We start from the raw sequence: 22669 nt of genomic DNA on the forward strand, positions 1-22669 counted from the left end.
CCATTAAACCCTAAAGGCCAAATTTTCAATTTTTAGGGTTTTGGTTCAAAGGGTTTTTCGAAAAAACCCTAGCCTCCATGAACCCTAATTGAAATTAGGGTTAGGGTTTTGAAAAACCCTAGCCTCCTCCCTTGAATTTCGAAATATGCTTAATACTTTTAGGGTTGCTTGTTTTGGATAATTGTTACTTGATTAGATTAATTGGATAATTATCCTTTACCCTAATTTTCGAAATTTAGAGGGATAAGGATTAGGATTAAATTAATTGTTTAAATTGATTAGATAATCCTTACAAGACTTAATAAATTAATTAAACGTTAATTAATAGATATATATTAAATCTAGTTATTTGGTTTATTTTAAATTTAAAATTAATGGCTTAATTTTTGAAATTTATATATAAACCCTAAAGTTTTAAAAGTTTAAAACACACCTTATATATATATATATATATATATATATATATATATATATATATATATATATATATATATATATATATATTGAATTAAAAGTTAAATATTATATATGTATAAGACTATGGTCAGTCAAATCGCTAGTGTGCCTCATTCACGAAGCTAATCTATAAGGGGTATATAAGGAAACTGCCTATAAAATGGTAGTTGAATGGGTGTCCACTCTCACTCACTGCTTCCTTGATTAGTGGAGGGTCGTTAGCAGAACGGATTTGATAGGACAACTACATCTCATTAAAAGTATAATGTTATTAAAGAAAGTACTAGAACATTATTTTACAAAAATCCCAACTCTAGTTACTTTAGGAAAAATGTGAAAAGTATGCTAATCCATGAAATTGCACATTATGCTTTATTGGTCGTTGGTGGAGCGTGTGTGGATTACCAGCACACTAATAGGCACTAATAAAGAGTAGTAATGGGTATCTTATAATTATCATTTTGATGGAGCGTGTGTGGTTTACCGGCACATCAATAGTTAATGATAAAGACAATAAGGTTACCAAGCACATTTGCATGGTTATTCACATCTAGTTTGTGATCCTCGGTATCCCAGTCACAAATAGTAGAGCATAATCCGAGATTGAAACATGCCATTGAATAGTTTTAATGTGTCTCAAAAGAATTCTCTTTTTAGGAATTTCACTTCGTTTACTATGTCTAATGGTGGAATTGGTGAATCATCATTCACCTACCTTTATGAGATTTAAACTTGGATCTCGGCATCCCATTTCTAAGTTGTAAATATTCATAGTTGGATCCTAACCTTGATATGATATCTTTGGGTTATTATATAGAGGTGTCTTGAAATCTAACTAAAACTATCCTTCTTTTTCAGATGTCTACTCTTGGAAACACTTCTGCTTCATCCTCCAGCCACAACTTCTCTTTACTCAACATTTGCTCCAAAGTCGTTATGGATGGCTCTAACTATAACGATTGGATGCATAACATCAAGATGGCGCTTATATTCGAGGACAAAGAATATGTCCTTGAAAGGAGCTCAAAGAACTTGATGAGTCCAAAGCCACTCTCGAAGAGTATGCTGCCTACAAGAAGCACTATGATGATGCTACTAAAATGGCATGCATCATGGTTGCAACTGTGTCCCCAGAACTACAGAGGTACTATAAGGACTACTGGCCTTTTGAGATGAATAAGGACCTTATGGAAAAGTACCATAAGCGAGCTCGTCAAGAAAAGTTTGAAGTAGTCAAGTTACTCATGGCTTGTAAGATGAAAGAAGGGGAGTCGGTTGTATCTCATGTGCAAAGAATGCAACGCTAAGTAGAGCATTTGGTCAAGCTCAACATTCATTTTTATAAGGATTGGCCATTAACATGGTCTTGAACTCATTGCCTGATTGTTATGGTCAATTTATCTTAACTTACCATTTGAACAACACTGAGCAGACACTGGCCCAATTGCACAACTTGTTGCAAACTGCTAAAGAAGGGATGAAGGGTAAAAGTATAGCCTCCACTCCTGCAAGTGCTCCTGTCCTAGCTATTGGACAGGGAAAGGGGAAAAAGAGGAAAGGTCCCCCAAAGCAAAACTGGAAGGCAAAGGTTCAAGTCGGGTCATCTAGCGATGGCCCAAAGGCTAAGCCTAATGCCACCATTCCCCAAGTTTCTGATCCAAAGGAAGCTATTTGCTTTTATTGCAATCAAAAGGGGCATTGGAAGAGAACCTGCCCACAATATCTACAGGATATCAAAGATGGCAAAGTGAAGCCGTCTTCGGCAGGTATTTACACTATTTCTTCTAATAACTCATTATCTTCTCGTTCATGGGTCCTTGATACAGGATGTGGTTTTCACATCTGTTCTGATTTGCAGGGGCTAAAGGAAAGTGAGGAGATAAAGCGAGGAAGGATAAACTTGATCATGGGAAACAAGAAGTCTTCACCAGTGACCAAGATCGGAGTTTATCAACTTTTGCTTAGTAATGATGTTAGATTAGATGTATTGAATTGTTGCTATTCGGCTGAGATGACAAGAAACGTTATTTCATTTCATGCATTGTTTAGACAAGGTTTTAAATATTCTTTTAATGATTTGAATGGTTCAATTTCTATTTATAAGAATGGTGTTTTCGTGTTTGAAGCATTACCTTGTGATGGTGTGTATGAAACAATGACTTGTGTTGATAGCTTAGGAAATAGTGTGTTTAGTATTGACTTGTCTAATAGTGTAGACAAGGCATGCTTGTGGCATTGTCGTCTTGGACACATTAACAAGAAACGCATAATCCAACTCCAAAAGGATGGAGTGTTGGAATCATTTGACCTAAAATCAGATGATCTGTGTGAATCTTGGCTTTTGGGAAAGATGACAAAATCACCATTCACAGGGTCTTGTGAAAGAGGTGAAAGTTTGTTGGACCTCATACATACAGATGTTTGTGGACCCTTCAGATCAACCACAAGAGATGCTAATCGATTTTATGTGACGTTCACTGATGATTATAGTAGATATGGTTATGTATACTTAATCAAACATAAGTCAGAAACCTTTGAAAAGTTCAAAGAGTTTAAACATGAGGTCAAAAATCAATTAGGCAGGAAAATAAAGATATTTAGATCCGATAGAGGCAGAGAGTATCTTAGCATTGAGTTCAACTACTATCTAAAGGAATGTGGGATAGTTGACTACTCCTAGGACACCACAGTTAAATGGTGTGGCCGAGAGGCGTAATCGAACCTTGTTAGACATGGTTCGTTCTATGATGAGTTGTGCTCAATTTCCAATTCATTTCTGGGGCTATGCCTTAGAAACAGCCGCCCATATCCTAAATCTTGTCCCAACAAAGAAGGTTGCCAAAACACCTCACAAAATGTGTACAAGGAAAGTTCCCTCGTTAGCACATATTAAAGTCTGGGGTTGTGAAGCTTTCGTAAGACGAGAGACTCACGACAAGCTAGCAGCAAGAAGTGAGAAATGTGTTTTCATTGGTTACCCAAAACAGTCTTTTGGATATTTGTTCTACAGACCTAGTGAGAACGTTGTTTTTGTAGCACGAAGAGGAGTCTTTCTAGAAAGAGAGCTCATATTCAAAAAGGACAGTGGGAGTACCATCGACCTTGAAGAGATTCAAGAGTCAAATAATAAAGGAACCTTAGATGACACTAGCACTCAACCAGAGGAAACAGTTCCCGTTGAACTAGTTGATAAATCATTACCTCTTCGAAGATCCACTAGGGTGAGTATGCCACCTGAGTTGTATGGTTTTCATATTACTTCAAACGGTGACACATTCATCAGTGATAGGACACTGGTGAATTTAGATGAACCAGTATCTTATAAGGAAGCAATGGCAGGCCCAGAGGCTTCCAAATGGAAAGAGGCAATGGACAGTGAGATAAAGTCCATGTATGACAACCAAGTTTGGAATTTGGTTGATAATGCACCGGGTCGTAAGACAATTGGGTGCAAATGGATCTTCAAGAAGAAGACAAACATGGATGGGAATGTACACACATTCAAGGCTAGACTGGTTGCGAAAGGTTTCACACAAACCCCAGGGGTTGACTATGATGAAACATTCTCACCGATAGCCAAGATTAAATCTATCAGGATATTGCTCGCCATAGCTGCCTTTCATGACTATGAAATCTGGCAGATGGATGTCAAGACTGCTTTCCTTAACAGGAAGTTGGCTGAGGATGTTTACATGAATCAGCCAGAGGGTTTTGTTGATGCAAAGTTTCCCAATAGAGTGTGTAAGCTTGAGAAATCCATTTATGGATTGAAACAAGCATCTCGCAACTGGAATCTTTGCTTCCATGAGAAAGTCAAAGAGTTTGGTTTCTCTAGAAGTGAAGATGAGTTTTGTGTGTATATCAAGGCTAGTGGGAGTATAGTAACTTTTTTGGTGCTATATGTCGATGACATATTACTCATTGGTAACGACATTCCAACCTTAAACGAAGTTAAGTCTTGGCTTGGTAAGTGTTTTGCCATGAAAGACCTTGGAGAAGCTGCTTATATTCTTGGGATTAGGATATTGAGAGATAGAAACAAGAGACTAATTGGACTTAGTCAGAGCACATACTTGGATAAGGTACTAAAGAGGTTTAGTATGGAAAATTCCAAAAAGGGAGAGCTACCTATCCAGAGCAACACAAAATTGAGTAAGACTCAATGCCCTAGTACAGATGAGGAAATAGCTGACATGAGTCGTGTACCTTATGCTTCCGCTGTCGGATCGATCATGTATGCTATGACATGTACTCGCCCTGATGCGGCCTTTGCTTTGAGCATGGTCAGTTGATATCAGGGAAACCCAGGTAGAGCTCATTAGATAGTAGTATAGAATATACTCAAGTATTTGCGAAGAACGAAGGATTGGGTCCTTGTACTTGGTGGCAATGATACTTTGAGAGTAGATGGTTACAGTGATGCCAGCTTTCAAACGGATAGAGATAACTTCCATTCTTAATCCGGCTGGGTATTTCTATTGAATGGAGGAGCGGTTACTTGGAAAAGTTCCAAGCAAGATACGGTGGCTGATTCTACTTGTGAATCAGAGTACATAGCAGCGAGTGAAGCGTCTAAAGAAGCAGCTTGGTTAAGGAACTTCATCGGGGATCTCAGAGTTGTTCCAACCATCCAGGAGCCCATGGAACTGTTCTGCGATAATGAAGGAGCGGTTGCCTTAACTAAGGAACCCAAAGACCATGGTAAGACTAGACATATCGACGGAAAGTACCATTTCATCAGGCATAGAGTAAAAGAAGGCCATCTTGTTATAAAGAGGGTATCATCTGAAGATAAACCAGCAGATCCCCTCACAAAGGGTCTGAATAGGGCTAAGCATATTCAACATGCTCGGAGCATAGGGCTGAAAGATGATATTAGTTTTAGTAGTTAGATTAGTCTAGTTCAGAAACTTGTTATAAAGTAAATGTAATTGACTTTTGGTGAATAAATAATAAAGTATTATTTATGAGTTTGTTTACTACCTTTTTTCGATTGTTTATTATTGTGTTTCATATTTTGCATGTTTTACTTCCCGAATAATATGATTGCTCAAACTCCACAGTCGCTCGTACTTTTGGAAGTAAGTGGTGAATTAAGACTGTCATGAATTGGATCGCAGATTTTCTAAGGATAGACATAGCAATAGAATTGCTGCAATGTTCATGAGTACTCAGAGAGTGAGATTTGAGTATTGGATAAACCCACGCTCAGAGTATTACTTCATGGAATTCATCACGAGTAATGCTAAGACGATAATATCTATGATCTCGAAACAGAGATATATGAGTTGTAATTTTCAAGTTGGCTACACATTGGTGATACAAAAACGCATCAGTAACTTGTTGTTATAAAACGTATTGTCATGTATGGTTTGATGAGTAAAAGATACAAGCATATGAGCCAATGTTTATTTGTTCCTTTTGCCCTAATGGGAAAAGCGATATCTGTGGGCCCCTCGATGATTTGGTGTTGACTACTGTGCTGGGCCCAGCCAGAACTAAATTGATATGTTCGATTAGAAGTCCTATATCATCACAAATAAGAAATTAGGAAACATAGATTCTGGACAAAGAGATTGATTGTATTCCATGTCTTATGTCTAGGGATATCTAGCAGAACGAAGGGTCATGTGATCACTTATCTTAGGACACGTAACTGACTGGGTTAGAGTTCGGCAACAGCTTTTGGAAGCTACAATTTGCTGGTCAAATTCAAAAGTCATACTAGCAATTATAGTTACAGACTTATCCAAGTGGGAGACTGTTGGATTAGGTGTCTAAGCCCATAACTATAATTGGTATGTACTCGATTTGATAGCAGCACGGTCCTTTTGGGTTGCCCTCAAACCTAGCAACCGGACAAGGAAATTATGAAAAGGGAGATATTAATTTATTATGAGATTAATAAATTAATATAAATGATTTATTAATATGTTAAAAGATTAATATATTGATTAGAAATCATAATGTTTAATTAATAGTTAGCCGGAAATTAATCAGAATTAATTTTGGGTTTAAAAGTATTAATTATAAAGTGCAGGGACTAGTTTGCAATTATCAGATAGTTGAGTAGAAGGCTCCAGAACCTCCTTGAAGGGAGGTGGACGAAATCTATAAGGGAAACCCTAAGGATTTCGTCCAAAGGGCTTTAGATAAGGCCTTTGGATTAGCTTAGGCCCCAAGCAAAGGAGTATTAGGGTTTTCCCAAAACCCAAGATCCCTCAGCTATATAAGGAGCCTCCCAACTCCTAATTTCGGCCACTCCTACCCTTGGAAGAAACCATAGGCCGAAAATTGCATACCCTCTCTCTTTCTCCTTCAAGTTTCCTTCTTGCTAGTTCTTGGGTGTGATTCCATTAGAGGCATTACATTTGTGGTGCTAAGCTTCCAAGAAGATCAAGTTCAAGAGGATTATCAATTGTTGACTATAACAATTGAAAGGTATGTAACTCTTAAACCCTAGTTAGTTATTTTCGAAAATAGCCTCTCTCCTCTAGGGTTCTTGTTTGCAATTCAAAGTTATATGTTCAATAGTTAAAACATAGATCCAAAGTAGGTTGCATGTGAACTTAGGAATTGTTTTCTAGTTTATTTGTTTTACCTAAAACCTATCAATTTATTCATAGTAGGAAATAAGGATTCGAAATTTAAGTGTAAATGCTTCAGAAATCGTTATCTTTACTTTATTATCTTCGTTAGTTCGAATTGATTGTTTAATCTTCCAAATAAACTCCCCCCCCCCCCCCCCCCCCCTTTTTTTTTTCCTTGAAATTTTACAAAGTTCATAATATAGCGTTAAACTTAAAGTTAATATATATCAACTTTATATCTAATCTAATAGAATCCTAATTATTCATTTTCCCCCTTCTATGATCCAACAATTATCTTTTCATCGGAAAGTTATTTTATAATGAGCAATAAAAAACACAATGGATAGAAATGCAAAACATGATGCATACTTACATTTGTCAACAATTATTAATTCATGGAGTAAAGAATAAAAACTCCCAAAATGTGAAGTTATGTGACTTCATGTGACATGCGATGTTTGGTTTTAAGCTTAATGACTAATTTCGAGGCTTGATTTCAAATAGAAAGGGCAAACTTTTAAGACTGCTTTTAATTATTGAACTATGTAAGATTAATTTTTAGCGTTTGTAAATATTTTAGAATATACATGTTGAGATAGAAAGACCAAAAAAACAGATGGGATCAGATCATTATATACATTATATAATCTTATGATCTACATACAAACCTACAATCTTTTCTGAAACTTTACTATAAAACTGCTCATTTTTGGCTTGATAGTTACAATCCTACAATCAAGATATCAATCATAACACCAATACAATGACTACGATATTATTTGTTTCAATTTTAAATTAAGAATATTAAATAAAAAAAACAAATTTAATAAGCTTTGCTATAAAATTTAAAAAAAAAAAAATCCACTTTTCATTTGAAAGTCTTGAATACACAACAAACAGAACTTATTCTCTATAACTTTATCAAATATCTCAAGGGTGCATTAAGAGAATGCGTATTTCACAACACTAAACAAAGGTTCCCATGGTGAATCTCACAACAAATATTCTTTCCTTCTTCCCATTTTTCTTTCTAAACAATGTCACTCCATCTGAATTCTTAACTTTCTTCCATATTTCGTCACACACTATTCCAAAAATCCAACATTTACACAAAACCCACAAACCCATATTCCAAAGATCAACTCAAATGGGTATCTTTCTAAGCAAAAACCAAAACCTCCGAACACAACTACCACCACCATCATCGCCGGAGCTCCACCACCAGAAGCCATGGGATTCAATCCTAGGCATACCATACAAAAACATCACAGATGATTACAAAATCGGTAAAGAATTGGGAAGAGGCAAATCTGCAGTGACAAAGATCTGTAAAGAAAAGGCAACGGGTAAGAAATACGCATGCAAGTCGATTCCAAAGAGGAGACTTGTTACTGAAAGCGAGAGGCAACATTTGAAGAGAGAGGTTAGGATTATGGAGCATTTGAGTGGTCAAAAGAATGTTGTGGAATTGAAATGTACTTATGAAGATAATCGATCTGTGCATTTGATTATGGAGTATTGCGAAGGTGGAGAGCTTTATGATAAGATGAAAGCGAAGGGTAGATATAGTGAGAAAATTGCGGCTCAAATTATTAGTTCAATAATGAAAGTTGTTTATTCTTTGCATTTTATGGGTGTGATGCATAGAGATTTGAAGCCCGAGAATTTTTTGTTGTCAAAAAGAGGTGTTTTGGGGTTTCTTCCATGTTATGCTGATTATACCATGTTGAAAGCAATTGATTTTGGATTATCCGCGTACATCGAGGAAGGTATTTTTAATGTTTTTTTTTTCTTATTAAGGTATTGTATTTTGAAATAATATCCAATTACAGTATTATATATTTTTTTGTTATAAGGATATTATATTTTGAAAAATCTACCATGTAGCATAGAAATTGTTTTATATTTGAATGATATTGCTATAATATCTAGATGTTTTCATGAATAATATTGTAATAGTAAGGAATAAAAGTAAGATGACATAATAAACAAATCAATGAAGTCATTATAGCATTTTATAATTAATTTTTTTTCTTATTAGGATATTATACTTCAAAAATTTACGAACTATAGTAGTGAAAACCATTTTCTATTTGGTATACATTGTTGTAATTATAAGACATTGTACTTTTGAAAAATCTACCACATTATATGCATTATACTTTTATTTATTTTCTCATCATGATATTAAACTTTGAAAAATCTACCAATTATAACGAAAAATTATTTTATATTTGGATGCCAATATGCCATTGCTATAACTACATCGTTTTATTTATAATACAATGTTGTAATGGGAAGAAATAAAAACAAGATCCCATAAAAAACGACAATAAAAACACATTGCTATTTATCGTATTGAATCAATTTATGAATTCCCAATTAAAATGAAATATGCAACCTTTTTTCTAGGAAAACTTAACCAAGAGAAAGTTGGAACTGCATTCTACGTTGCCCCCGAGGTTTTAAGGCGTCAAGGATACGATAAAGAAGTGGATATATGGAGCGCAGGGGTGATTCTATATATGTTACTCACCGGAGTGCCACCTTTTTATGGTGGTAAGAATAAGATTACAAGATTCCCTATCTTTTTTTTAGCATTTAAATTACCTCTAAAAAAATTAACTCATCCAAAATTTTTTATTTTTGTAGAAGATGAGAAAGAGATATTTCACGCGATAATGAAGGCAGATCCCGATATGGAGAACTACCCGTGGCCGTTGATTTCAGAGAAGGCGAAGGAGTTGGTGAAGAAGATGCTCACGGTGGATCCAAAAAAACGCCCAACCGCCGCGGATGTTCTTAGTATGTTTCTAACATAACAAAATTAATTATCAAATCCAAATGGAAGGGAGAGTGAAATTACTTATATAACATTGGCGTAGCCTTGTTTATCATTAAAACACTATCTTTTGCAAGTTGATTATTTGATTTTGATTATTTTAACATTTAGATGATCCGTGGTTGGTGGACAATGGTGTAGCAACCAAAAATCCAATAGATGATGAGTTTCTTGTTAGGATGAAGAACTTTAGAGCTATGACCAAATTCCAAAGATTCGCACTCCAGGTATGGTTTAACATTCATGAAGGAATTTGATTCCTCCAATTTTGTAGACGTAATGGAATGAAAACTGTAATATATATAATTCCAATTCTATTTATGTGAACAGTATTATTTTTTTTCCCTAGAATTCATGTGATTAATTATAATTTTATTTTCTAGAAACAACTAAAACATTAGTATATTTTATTACAGTTTGAACCAACTTTCAATTTCATTACAAGGATCGTAGCTGTATAAATATAATATAATATTGAAGTTGTCAAAATTTTTTATTATAATCTTTAAATTTTGGTTGGAACTTGGAACAAGCATTTATTATGTTTTACTTTTTAGTTTTATTATTAAAAAAAAACTCATTCAGCCTTATCTTTTCATATATTTTAGGTTATTGCGGATATCATCCCACCAGACGAACAGGAGGGACTAAAAGCAATGTTTCATAATATAGACACAAACGAAGACAAAATTATCACACGTGAAGAACTTGAGAAATCATTAGTTAGGGTCGGATCAAATCTTGGGTCCGAAGAAATCAAAACAATAGCTGAAGCTGTGAGAATCCTCAAAAAAAAAAAAAAAAAAAAAAAAAAAAAAAAAAAAAACTTTATATAAAAAAATTACAAATATTACACTTATTGTATTTGTAATTTTGTATTGTAGGCTGATGCAGATAGGAATGGATTGATCGACTACAATGAGTTTATCACAGCCATGATGAACTTTCGGAGAACTTATAAAGAGGAACACCTTCGTAATGCTTTTCAGAAATTTGACAAGGATGATAACAAGTAAGCATCGTATGCATTTTAGGGCAAATTAAAGAAATCAGAAAACCTGTTATATTTTTTTACAACATATATTTTATTTTTATCGATTTCCATTTTCTGGTTTTTACAATTTTGGCCCAAAAAAGAATCATTTAACAGAAAGCTTAAATATGGACCAAAACTGCAAGAGAAATTTTTTTGGGACCAAATTTGTAATTTACTCTTTTTCCGAATTCGTTATTTTGACGTGATCATATAACAAGTCAAAAGTGTCATTTTGGAAAAATGTCTGTAACTTTTATTGTTTGATTGGGAAAAAAATTTACAAGTTCTAAACGACTTTCCAAATTAACCATTTAATTTGACCTGATTCAACAATTACATTACAGGTGAAATCTGATATAAGAAAATAACAATTACCAATGAAACCTAATACTAATATAAAAGATCAAATTAGGTGATTTGGAAAAACGTTTGAAACTTTTATGCCTTGATTGGAAAATATATAAAAGTTACAAATATTTTTCCAAATTTACCATTTTGACCAGATCAAAATAGTTAATCTGGAAACTTATAGGGGAAACATAAATAAAACAGGTTAAAATGCTTGATTTGGAAGGAAAAAAAAGTCTATAAGACTATACCCTTTATGTTTTTGATTAAAAGAAATAACGTACTAGTGGTTAAACTTATAAATTGCCCAATATATATTGGTTTCTTTCTGTAATTTCCTCTATTTTGTACATGTTTTTCTAGAAATTTATCGTTTTTGAGTTTTGGATCATGATGTGGAATTTATGGCAGACGTATTTCAAAAGATGAACTAAAATCAATGTTGGAAGAATATAAAATGGGAGATGAGGACACCATTAATGATATAATATCAGAAATTCAAGTGAATGCTGTAAGTTATTACTGTTTGAATAAAGTGTTGTTGAATATATATGATGTTTAAAGACTATTCGAGAAAAATGATGATTTTGACCCTAATAACAGGATGGTGAAATCAACTATGAAGAATTCTGTAAAATGATAAGAAGCTAAAAGACGAGGTTGAGGAAATACCGTTCCATATTCGCTAGTTTCTGAAAAATTATATGTTTTAAACTTTTAACTCATTTAACAGTTTACTTAATTAAATTCAGTAAAATTGTATCTTATAAATGAATGGTTAGCCTAACTTCACTATTCCTTGATATTGCCTTGTGATTGTGTCAAAATGGGGGTTGATGTTCTCGAAGCCATGTTACCTACAAATCGATATAATTGTGTCAGTTTACAAGGGCATTATCGTCTTTTGCACATAAAAAAAGAGCAAGAATGAGTCCCTATTTGTCCCCACTGTAAGGATCATATGAAAATGATGCAAGAAACAACGTACAACTTTGTTGTATGCAAGTGAAGCTTCTTCAATGGCTTCGACGAGATATTTCCTGTAAAATTACGAAAATATCCCTGTTAAAATCACAAAGGGGGAAAAACAATTTAGGAAAGCACAATCTTACCTTATCTTCCTGTGTATAAGTCTCATGCAGGAGAATATGCTCCAAAACTCTGAACGAAACAAAAAGAGGAGGGCATTCAAATGAATATTACAGTTTATGAATAGAAAAATATTTAGATTCATATTTGTGTGGTGCAAGGAGAGTGAAACTAACCCAAATCATCAATAAAAGCATCAACCACACTACAGTTAAGGTAAAATACATGTGAAATTTAAGAAACTGTAAAATGACAGGGTGGGAACAAACAAATGGACTTTTTAACAGCTACCAAGGGACTAATTTAGAGTTGATCTGTCGTTTTGGACATGGGAGTATTCAAAGCTAGAAGCCAACTTGATTACTTGATTCCCAAAAACAACCGATCCATGAAGATTCATGTTGAGATGTCGACACAGGGGAAGCGATGTAGAAGGGTATTTTGGTCCAATTTGTAGATTATACTGAGCCACACTCTACCACACCCTATATGCAGCAAAATATTAATGTCATAAGTGATACCACATCATCCATTAACAAGGGTATTTTGGTCCAATTTCCCATTATCTACAAATCCATGATTCCAACCCTCGGATTGTTTCTACTTCCCATAATCCGGCTGTGTATTTTATAAACTTGGCTAAAATGAAAGACGTTAAACATACCAAAAGTAACCGAAACATTAATCCAAATGCTTACAAGTTATTAACTACATTCCCCTTTTCACACACAAAACCATATCAGGTGACACAAAAAAGAATCAAAGTACATTATCCTTTTACGAAAAAAAATCATAAAAATCAAAGTACATTGTCCTTTTACGAAAAAAAAATCATAAAAATCAAAGTACATTGTCCTTTTACGAGAAAAAAATCATACCAAGTGACGGAAAACCAAAAAAAAAAAAATCAAAGTGCATTGCCCTTTCATGCAAAAAACCATACAAATGACAAAAAACCAAAAAATATATATATTAACAAAAATGCTCCCTATATAAAAAATGAATAAATGGTCTATTAAAAAAAAAGCAACAACAACAATAACATAAATGCTCCACATAACCCAAGTCTAAGATTAAAGATATCAAAAAAAAAAGGCAAGATAGATTCGATATTAAGAACCCAATACCTCAAACTGTCGAGGAAGAAACACTCTTGGAAAATCATTCTCTACTGCATTTATTATTCTTATTTTGAAACTAAATTACTAAATTTTGACATCCAAATTAAAAATGTGCAGTTGTAAATAAAAACAACATAAAATAAAATAATCAAATGTATAAAGGAAATGTAGCTTTTTTAACAACCAATTATCAAGGGCGGCTCAACCATTTTAGAGGCTCTAAGAAAACAAAAAAATTGGGGCCCTTTAGGAAAGCAAATAGATTCGAACCTAAGACCCTTGGTTTGCTAAACCACCACTTTTACCACTAGGCCAAGCTCCAACTTGTCTTTGCAACCCAGGAAATATGTATATATACAGATATAATTAACATAATAAGTTTTAAAATTGGAGGCCCTTTAGAATTGGGGGCCCTAAGCCCTTGCTTACTTTTGTAAAGCATAGAGCCGGCCCTGCCAATTATCATAATTAATTAGGCCATGTAGCTTTTTTTTTTCAATTTATTTTGACCTTATTCTCCTACATTGATTTTATATTTTGTTAAATTGTCAAGTTTTGAAAGAGAAGTTAACAATATATATATATATATATATATATATATATATATATATATATATATATATATATATATATATTCATGCAAGTTTCAAAGATCCAAAAGAAAAATAAACCTTCCTTGTCTTTTTTTCCTCTTTCATAAAAAAAACCTTCAAAAACATTATGAATGTCATTACTTTAGTTCAACCGTAATCATTAATCTGAAATTCATGTCACTAGTTATTTAGTTATGTGTGTTCATCGAGATAACATAGAAAAAACTTACTCATATATGTCCAAAACCTAAATCGATAAACATGTATGAAATAATGAAAATGATGGGCAACATGGTCGTATATTGGTTTGTGTTTCTATCTTTTTTCTTATGAGGTTTTTGAATTTGAGTATTCTTATTAACGATAAAGTAACAAATCACAATGTTGTTTTAGAAAAAAAAAACAATTTGTATGGTTTAATAGTAGAAAAGGCCCAATTTTCATATAACTTTTAATAGAGTGAGGATGCAGGATGAAGCCCTTTCCAAATCATAATGGGACAACAACCGTTGACATCTCAAGAGTTGACCAAAGCTTATAAAGGAACTAGCCAACCTGGATACAAATTTGTGAAAGGGTGGAACGAAGAACTTGATAAAACAAGATCGTACTTAACAAAAGCCGGCAAATGTATGAAGAAATGGGAGGATAAGAAAAGGCAGCCACGAAAATTCATAATGAGTGACAAGGTAATGGTAAAGTTCCCACATAGAATGTTTAAAGCCACCCGAAAAGTACACAAGGACTTAATAAGAAGATATGAAGGATCATTAAGTGATACAAAAAGTCGAGAGTCAATCATATAAGCTAGACTTACCATCACACTTGGAGATCCATTTCGGATTCCATCCAAGTCTCTTTCAACCTTATAATTAAGATGAAGAGGACCCTATTAGGGGTGAATCACATCGGGCTCCAGTTACGAATGTGATCTTCTTTGACAAAGAAGTAGATGATATTCTAGCCGATCGAGCAATTCACAAAATAGGATTACCCAACTGGACCGAGTACTATGTTTGTTGGAAGGGACAACCCGATACAGAATCTAGTTGGGAACAAGAACAAGACTTGTGGCAGTTCCGAGACAAGATCGAAGCATACAAGTCCAAGGCTTGACGAGGGTGTCAAGGACTTAAGTGGGGGAGTTTGTCACAAGACGGTGTTCCAGAATTTTCTGGACCGATCAAGAAGATAGTAGAACTAGTAACAACGATCCGGAAGACCATAGTATGTCCTAGAGTTCTCTTGGATACAAAAGAATAGTATAGAAACTTCTAGATTTTTGTATGTAGATAAAGATCTTGTAGGAACGATTATAGAATACTCAGGATTGTTCGGAACCTAGAAACTTCCCTTGAAGATGTGTGTGTTTCATATAAATAGGGGAGGACTCATTTGTTTAAACCATCGAGAAGTTCCCTTGTAAAGAAGTTGAGTTGTATAATATAAGCTTTCTTTCTTACTTTGAAGTGTTCCTTGTCGCATATCTTGCTTACTTGAGTCGTTAGTACACTCGAATGATCGAAGATAGCCTGACTTAGTGGAAGATAAACTAAGTAGCACATGAGATAAACTAGTTGCAAGAGTCATCCTATTGACAATAAGCATAAGCTTTGTTAATTGACCAATATAACCTTCCAATAGGTTTAATATCTACCATGTCCTTATACGTCCATTTCTCGCCTCGGTCAATAGTCAATTAACCAACCTGTCTTCAAAAGTACATAAAGAAGTTTATCCCTCACTAACTTCATACACTTGCTTCTTCCTATACCCTCACCAATAAACATTTTCTTTCATCAGCCTTCAACTATTTGTTCCTAGTTTTTAGTCATATAAGCTTTAATTTTCTCATTTTGAGTTTCTTGATGATCATATGTTTGCGTCTATTCTTTTGTGATACCATTTCTTTCACCTATAATTTATGTGGTCTTGCATGTGTTTCCTTCCTTTGAATATTTTTTAGCGAGTAGTTTACATGGTCTTCCTTGTTTTTTCATGGATTGCATTACTTTTACAATGCAATCTTACGAGTCTCCTTTGCACCACCACTACTGGCCACCATACTCCTCAACTGTAACACCCTCTCATTAACTTGAACCCTAACTTTCTTCTTTTTATCTCTTTCATCTCCATTGCATTTAGACATCTCAATAAATTTCCTCTTGTTTCCGTCTTTATCTTTTTCAAGACCACTTTCACCATTTATACCTTCTATTTCATTCTTGTTTAAGTTAGACAAGCAAAATAGCAACATACTTTAACTTAAAGGGTTTACTAGGCCTTTACACTTATGATTTATTTGCATAGAATAGCAACATATACTTTAGTTTAAAATTTTTGACATTTATATGTGGGGTAGGCAAACTAGAATGACAACATACTTTATTTTAAAACATTCTACAACGTCCAAAAAAAAAGGCCGAAAAAAGAGTTATAGGGGTGTTGTTTCTATTTGTTTGTAAACCCAAAAAACACTAACCTAGTTTTATTTTGATATTCTTATATCAAGTATAAAAAACACAATGAAATATCTAAGAGCGTTAGTAAAAAGAACCGTTTACACAAAAAAAACAAAAAACAAAATCAGAATTTGAGGAATCATTAGTTAGGGTCGGATCAAATCTTGGGTCAAAAGAAATCAAAATGATAGTTGAAGCTGTAAGAATCCTCCAAAAAAATATTTACATAATTCACATCGTATATAAAAATTATACTAAAATATTACACGTATTGTTTCTGTAATTTTGTATTGTAGGCTAATGCAGATGGAAAAGGATTGATCGACTACAATGAGTTTAAAACAACCATGATGAAATTTTGGGCTCTACATAAAGAGGAACACTTTCTTAAAGCTTTTCAGCGTTTTGACAAGGATAACAAGTAAGCATTATGTACTTTTTTGGGGGAGGGGCAAAACAAATTACAAGGAAAATAAATCATTATAATTTGGGCAATTTTACGTTTTAATCATTTATATTGTTATTCTTATATATTTTTTTTGAAGTAACCACTTTGACTTGATATAACAACCCTACATCAAATTGGTTAATATGAAAAATTACTGGTCATATAACCATTTTGACCTTATTGAAAATTATGGAGATTATGGGTGAAGTCTTGTATAAGAAAACTACAATGATATTGGAAAGATGAATGAAATTAAAATGGTTTGATTGGAAAAATATAAATGCTTCAACCAGTTTTTCCAAATTAACAATTTTGACCGGAACAAAATGCTTATATATATATATATATATATATATATATATATATATATATATATATATATATATATATATATATATATATATATATTTGTAAAACCCGATGTAAAAAATAAGCCGTTAAACATGATAAAAATGGGTCAAAGTGGTTAATTTGGAAAGTAAATGTCTATAACTTATTAGAAACCTGCAAAATTGACCAAAATATATCAGTTTTTTTTATAATTTTTACCTGTTTTCCTACAAATTTATTGTTTCTAAGTTTTGGATCATTATGGGGAATTTTTGGCAAACGTATTTCAAAACATGATGTTTAAAGAATATTCGAGAAAATGATGATTTTGACCCTAATAACAGGATGGTGAACTCAGCTATGAAGAATTCTGTAAAATGATAAGAAGCTAAAAGATGATGTTGAGCAAATTACCAAATTTATTTCAAGCATTGGGCAATTGGTTGAGATCCATTTCCACTTGGTGAATTGTCCATTGCATATTCTCTAGTTTCTAAAAAATTACATGTTTTAACTTTTAACTTATTTAACATTTTATTAATGAAATTCAATAAAATTGTATCTTAGAAATGAATGGTTAACCTACCTTCACTATTTCTTGATATTGCCTTGCGATTGTGTCAAAATGGGGGTTGATATTCTTAAAGTCGTGTCACTTACAAATCGGTATAATTGTGTTAATTCACAAAGGCACTATCGTCTTTTGCACATCAAAAAGATCAAGAATGAGTCCCTACTTGCCCCACTATAGTGACCGTATGAAAATGATGCAAGAAACAACATACAACTTTGTTGTATGCAAGTGAAGCTTCTTCAATGGCTTCGACGGGATATTTCCTGTAAAATTACGAAAATACCCTATTAAAATCACAAAAAGAAAACGATTTAAGAAAACACAATCTTACCTTATATTATGCAGTGTTGGGACTGATTCCTGTGTATAAGTCTCAAGCAGGAGAATGTGCTCCAAAACTCTGAACGAAATAAAATAAGGAGGGCGTTTATGTCTTTTGAACAAAATGATAGGTAAAGGGAATAAAAGACACAAACCTCAATTTGGCACTCATGGTTTCACACCTTTTGCACAACCAAATCATTTGTAGTTAATCCTAACAATCAAATTTGGTTACAATGTTGGCAACCAGACCTAATACAGCAAAATCTTAAATATTTTAATTTAACTAAATACATAATGTTAGTTTTGACTTAATTATCATAGCATGCTTTGTAACATAAAAAAAATGCAAGTAAGAGGTTATGATAAACAAAAAAATGGAAGTAAGTTGTTATTTCTTGGATCTAACTCTCTCAACAAAATTTTTTTACACATGTCTTATTACTTTTTATAAGGGGTTGAATGCAAGAAATAGCAACATGTCTTCTTCATTTATTTATTATAGTATGCTATTTTAATTATCAAGAAATAAAAACATGCTTTCTTAACTATATTAGTAAATATTAAACTACTAACAGATTATCATTTCTGCCATTCTAAGAAGATTAATCGATTATCATTGAGATACATATAATTGGTTGAAAAATTAGCCACCGCCAATTTTTATTTTTATTTTAGTTTAAAGTACCCAAACATGTCAGTTATCATAAAGAGAGGATGTAAAAACAAATCTTAACATGTTTGTGTATGTATGTGTGTACATTAATATAACTGTTGCAAAAAAGAATAGTTAACTTTGAATTGTTTGATCATGCTTATCTTTTGTACCAAAAAATCCATATGCCCCTGGCTAGCTGTAAAAATAACTATTAATAAATGCAAGCCTTTTTTTAAACTTTTTTTATGTTTATTATACAACAATGTTGCGACTGCTTAAATATGTTTTCAATAAAATATTGCATCTTTTGGTCCTAAATGAAAGGCCATTCCATATTTGCATATAAAATGCCTCTTTGCTATGTAAATCAGGAAGAATGTAAATTGTCTTTACATAAATGCATATCTTAACCTTGCAAAAAATACCATTTCTATTTAAGTACTCAAAATGATGTGTCATCACTAAAGTAACAACAATAACCTAAATGTGAATCATCTATACAATCAACCCTAATGCCTATTGTGTATCTTTGTTTTCCTCACAATGATGAAACATGGAGAAAAATATTAGAAAACAGTGTCATTAAAAGATGTTCAAGAGTATAACTGAGAAAAACTATTAAACATACAAAAACAACTACTCATTTTATATGTACACACATGTTTATAAAAAAAAAAAATACACACAGATTTGTTACAAAAACTAAGGAGCAACAAAAATAAATGTATCAAAACCAAACAATAGATAGAAGGCGAAAAAAGCCATATTTTCTATTCTTCAAATATGAGATGAACTCCAATATTCTTTCTTTTTCATAGATTTTCACTATTTGAACTTTGAACTTCATGGATTCGAGATCAACATGAAAAACTACATCATCTTGTAAGTATGGAAAGTAAATTATCAACCAAAAGAGCTAAAAGTTTTGTTAAAAAAAATGATGAACAAATCGATATATGCCTTACTTTGGCTGAGGAGAATGAATGAAGGTCTGTGAGTTGTTATTAACTGTCTATACAGTGGGTTCTTTCTCGATCTGTTCACCGGAGAAGAAAGAAACCAACTAAAAACAATTAATGTTGGGTTAGCCTTAAAATCAACAATCAGAACTCGCAAACGATGGAAAAAAAACAGAAGACAAAACATGTACTAACAACCGAAAAAATGAAATCTAAAAGTGCAAGCTGGTGAGGTGAGGCTAGGTCATGATTGTTGAGGGCGGCGACTGGGCGGTGCTGTGGTGATCTAATGATGGTGCAGGAGAAAGAAGAGATGAGAGAAATAAAGAAGATGCAGCGACTTCATGGAGGGGGATCCTTACCAGAGATATGGTGGTGGTGGTGACAGTGGAATTTGGCGTGTTCAGATGGAAGATTGGGAGAGAGATGTCTTCGGTGTTGAGAAGAAGCACGTAATTTCATATCCTGTAGTAAAGAACATTAATATCACTGTATAGAGTGACGTGCTCTTATCTACAGAGATAGCAAATGTTACTTTTTATAATATAATAAGTGAAAATGAATTTAAAAATGTAATAATGTTTAAAAAACATATAAAAAACACCATTATTTTTTTTAGTGAACAAAATATCATTTTACCGGGTATTTTTGGTTAGCAGGTTAAAAGATTTATGGGAATATATGTGCCCTTACCCTTCGTTATTTCCCCCAAAATCAAAAGGTTCCTTTCCTTCTCCTTCGTTCATGCATCCTTTCCACAGAATCACCACAATGGATTCCAACTTGACAATCGAAGTAAATCATATAGGTTCTTTTGTCTCCAAACTGATTGTGTATTTCAATCCAGTAAAAGTGGTTGTTAGCAATGTCGATTTCAGAAGCATGAGTTTCATGGAGTTCATCTCGTATGTGAAGAAGTTGGTCAAGGATGGAAGAATCAATATGTACTATTGTCTTCCACAACGTTCACTGAGAGATGGGTTAAGAGCCTTGGAAGATGAAAATGATTATGTTCGTTTCCTTGATGCTGGATATGAGAATGGAGGTATGATCAATTTGTACATTGATCACAGTCAGAAGACCGTTATGGAGTGGATTGAAGAAGAGATAGTTGAAGATAGATCGATAGATAGTAATACGGATGATGATGATGATGATGTAGACTCTGAGCTTTCAAATAATGAGTTTGTGGAGCATGAACCTGATGATGAAGTGACACAAATACAGCTATCTGATGATCCTTTAATTAGAAGAAAATTTTTCAGGCCTCCAAGAGTTGTAGATGATAAGAAAGATGTCAAGAAAGATCTTCATAAGTATCCAGTTCATGATCCTAACCAAAAATGGGATACAATGGTTCCAGTCTTAGGTATGAAATTCTATGATCGTTATGAACTTAAGCATTTGTGAAGCAAGTATGTTGTCGCTAATGGGTATAAACTGTGGTATAAAAAAATGATTCAACTAGATTATTAGTTAGATATTGCAAAGGTGAAGAGAATTCTAAATGCCCTTTTAGGTTGCGGACAACTTGGATGAGTAAAGAAACATCATTTCAAATTAAGTCCTTAATCTCTGAACACAACTGTTGTAGGGCCTTTAATTTAGGTGCAATGGTCACATATAGTTGGATTGGAAAACAGTTAATGGAAACCATAATAGATAATCCAAGAATAAGTTACAGGAAAATGGCAGTAGCAGTCCTTAGAGATTTTAATCTAAAAGTTAGTTTTGGTCGGTGTAGAAATTAATGGGTTTTATGCATAAGAACAATCCTATGTGCTCATACAAACCCTAATGCTTGGATCTAGGTTTCTCTATTGTACATGCTTTGAATCCAAGACTTTTAACCCTATATCTATCATATATATTTCAAAATTAGCATCATAAGAACAGATCTAAGTGATTTACCTCTTTCAAATAGCTTGAAATCCGTGTAGTCTTCTTGATCTTGAGCTTAGAGTCACAATTGTAATTCCTCTAATGGTTCACAAAACTCACAAGCAAGAAGGCAATATAAGAGAGAGGATGAGAGATGATAAAATCGGCCCTAGGGTTCTCTTGGAATCAAGTGTAGCCGATTTTCATAGCCTAGGGGTCTTATTTATACTGCAGGCTGCTAGGGTTTCAGTCTAAACCCTAATGGACAACTTAATCACCAAGCAACCCAATGAACCTTCTAGATTAGGGCCTTGGACGAAAATATGATGGATCCCCATCATAATTTCGTTCCTCCCTTAGTCCATTAGGTTTCCCAGTCCAAAACTCAACTATCATACATTTTATAGTTTATACCCCTTTATTTAATTAATCTCTTTCAGTCACCAAATTAATTCCTAATTAATTTATGACCAATACTAATTAAATAAATATGATTTCTCCTTTAATATATTATTCTTATAATATATTAATAAACCATAATATTCTCTCTCTCTCTCTCTCTCTCTCTCTCCTTAAATTACCTTGTCAAGTTGCTTTGGAGAAGGCAACCCAAAAGGACCATGCACAACCGGATCAAGTACATACCAAATATAGTTACGGGCTTAGACACTAATCCAACAGTCTCCAACTTGGATAAGTCTTATAACTATATCTCACATATAACTACAGGATCCGATTAGCAATCGTAGCTCTTATACTTCGCTGTCAACTCTAATCAGCAAATTGTCCTTCAGATAAGGGATCGTATAATCCTCTGTTGTAGATATCATGCTGACAATGCCTATCGTCCAACATTCGTTCCTCGATTTCTGACTTGTTCGACATAGAATTTAATTGAACACATCAACTTCATTCTGACTGGGCCCGACACATAAGTCGAACCAAATCATCAAGTGGCCAA

General features: G+C 33.4%; 1 protein-coding gene and 1 long non-coding RNA gene across 7 annotated transcripts; one reads left to right on the top strand and one right to left on the bottom strand.

Annotated features, from left to right (window-relative positions):
- The first annotated feature begins 8003 nt into the window (after positions 1-8003).
- LOC145073671 (calcium-dependent protein kinase 2-like) lies at positions 8004-12043 on the top strand. Its single transcript, XM_079020188.1, has 8 exons — positions 8004-8815; positions 9459-9605; positions 9699-9851; positions 10000-10115; positions 10497-10664; positions 10773-10900; positions 11684-11783; positions 11876-12043. Exons 1-8 carry the CDS (start codon positions 8029-8031, stop codon positions 11921-11923), a joined length of 1647 nt encoding a protein of 548 aa, XP_078876314.1. The 5' UTR covers positions 8004-8028; the 3' UTR covers positions 11924-12043.
- On the bottom strand, positions 11949-20315 carry LOC145073672 (uncharacterized). 6 transcript variants are annotated; one of them, XR_013691492.1, is made up of 9 exons: positions 20190-20315; positions 19834-19904; positions 18366-18424; positions 18221-18289; positions 17902-18152; positions 17730-17808; positions 12385-12433; positions 12261-12312; positions 11949-12129 (listed from the first exon to the last, which is right to left on the bottom strand). It is a non-coding gene; the product is annotated as an uncharacterized LOC145073672 (long non-coding RNA). The 6 variants fall into 6 exon arrangements; XR_013691488.1 differs by having other exon boundaries at positions 18366-18462; XR_013691490.1 differs by having other exon boundaries at positions 18366-18462; positions 19834-19931; positions 20190-20297.
- Between the last annotated feature and the right edge of the window lie 2354 nt (positions 20316-22669).

The sequence above is a fragment of the Lactuca serriola genome, chromosome 9 (assembly GCF_051521515.1).
Source record: "Lactuca serriola cultivar US96UC23 chromosome 9, Lser_US96UC23_V15, whole genome shotgun sequence".
NCBI classification, from domain to species: Eukaryota; Viridiplantae; Streptophyta; class Magnoliopsida; order Asterales; family Asteraceae; genus Lactuca; species Lactuca serriola.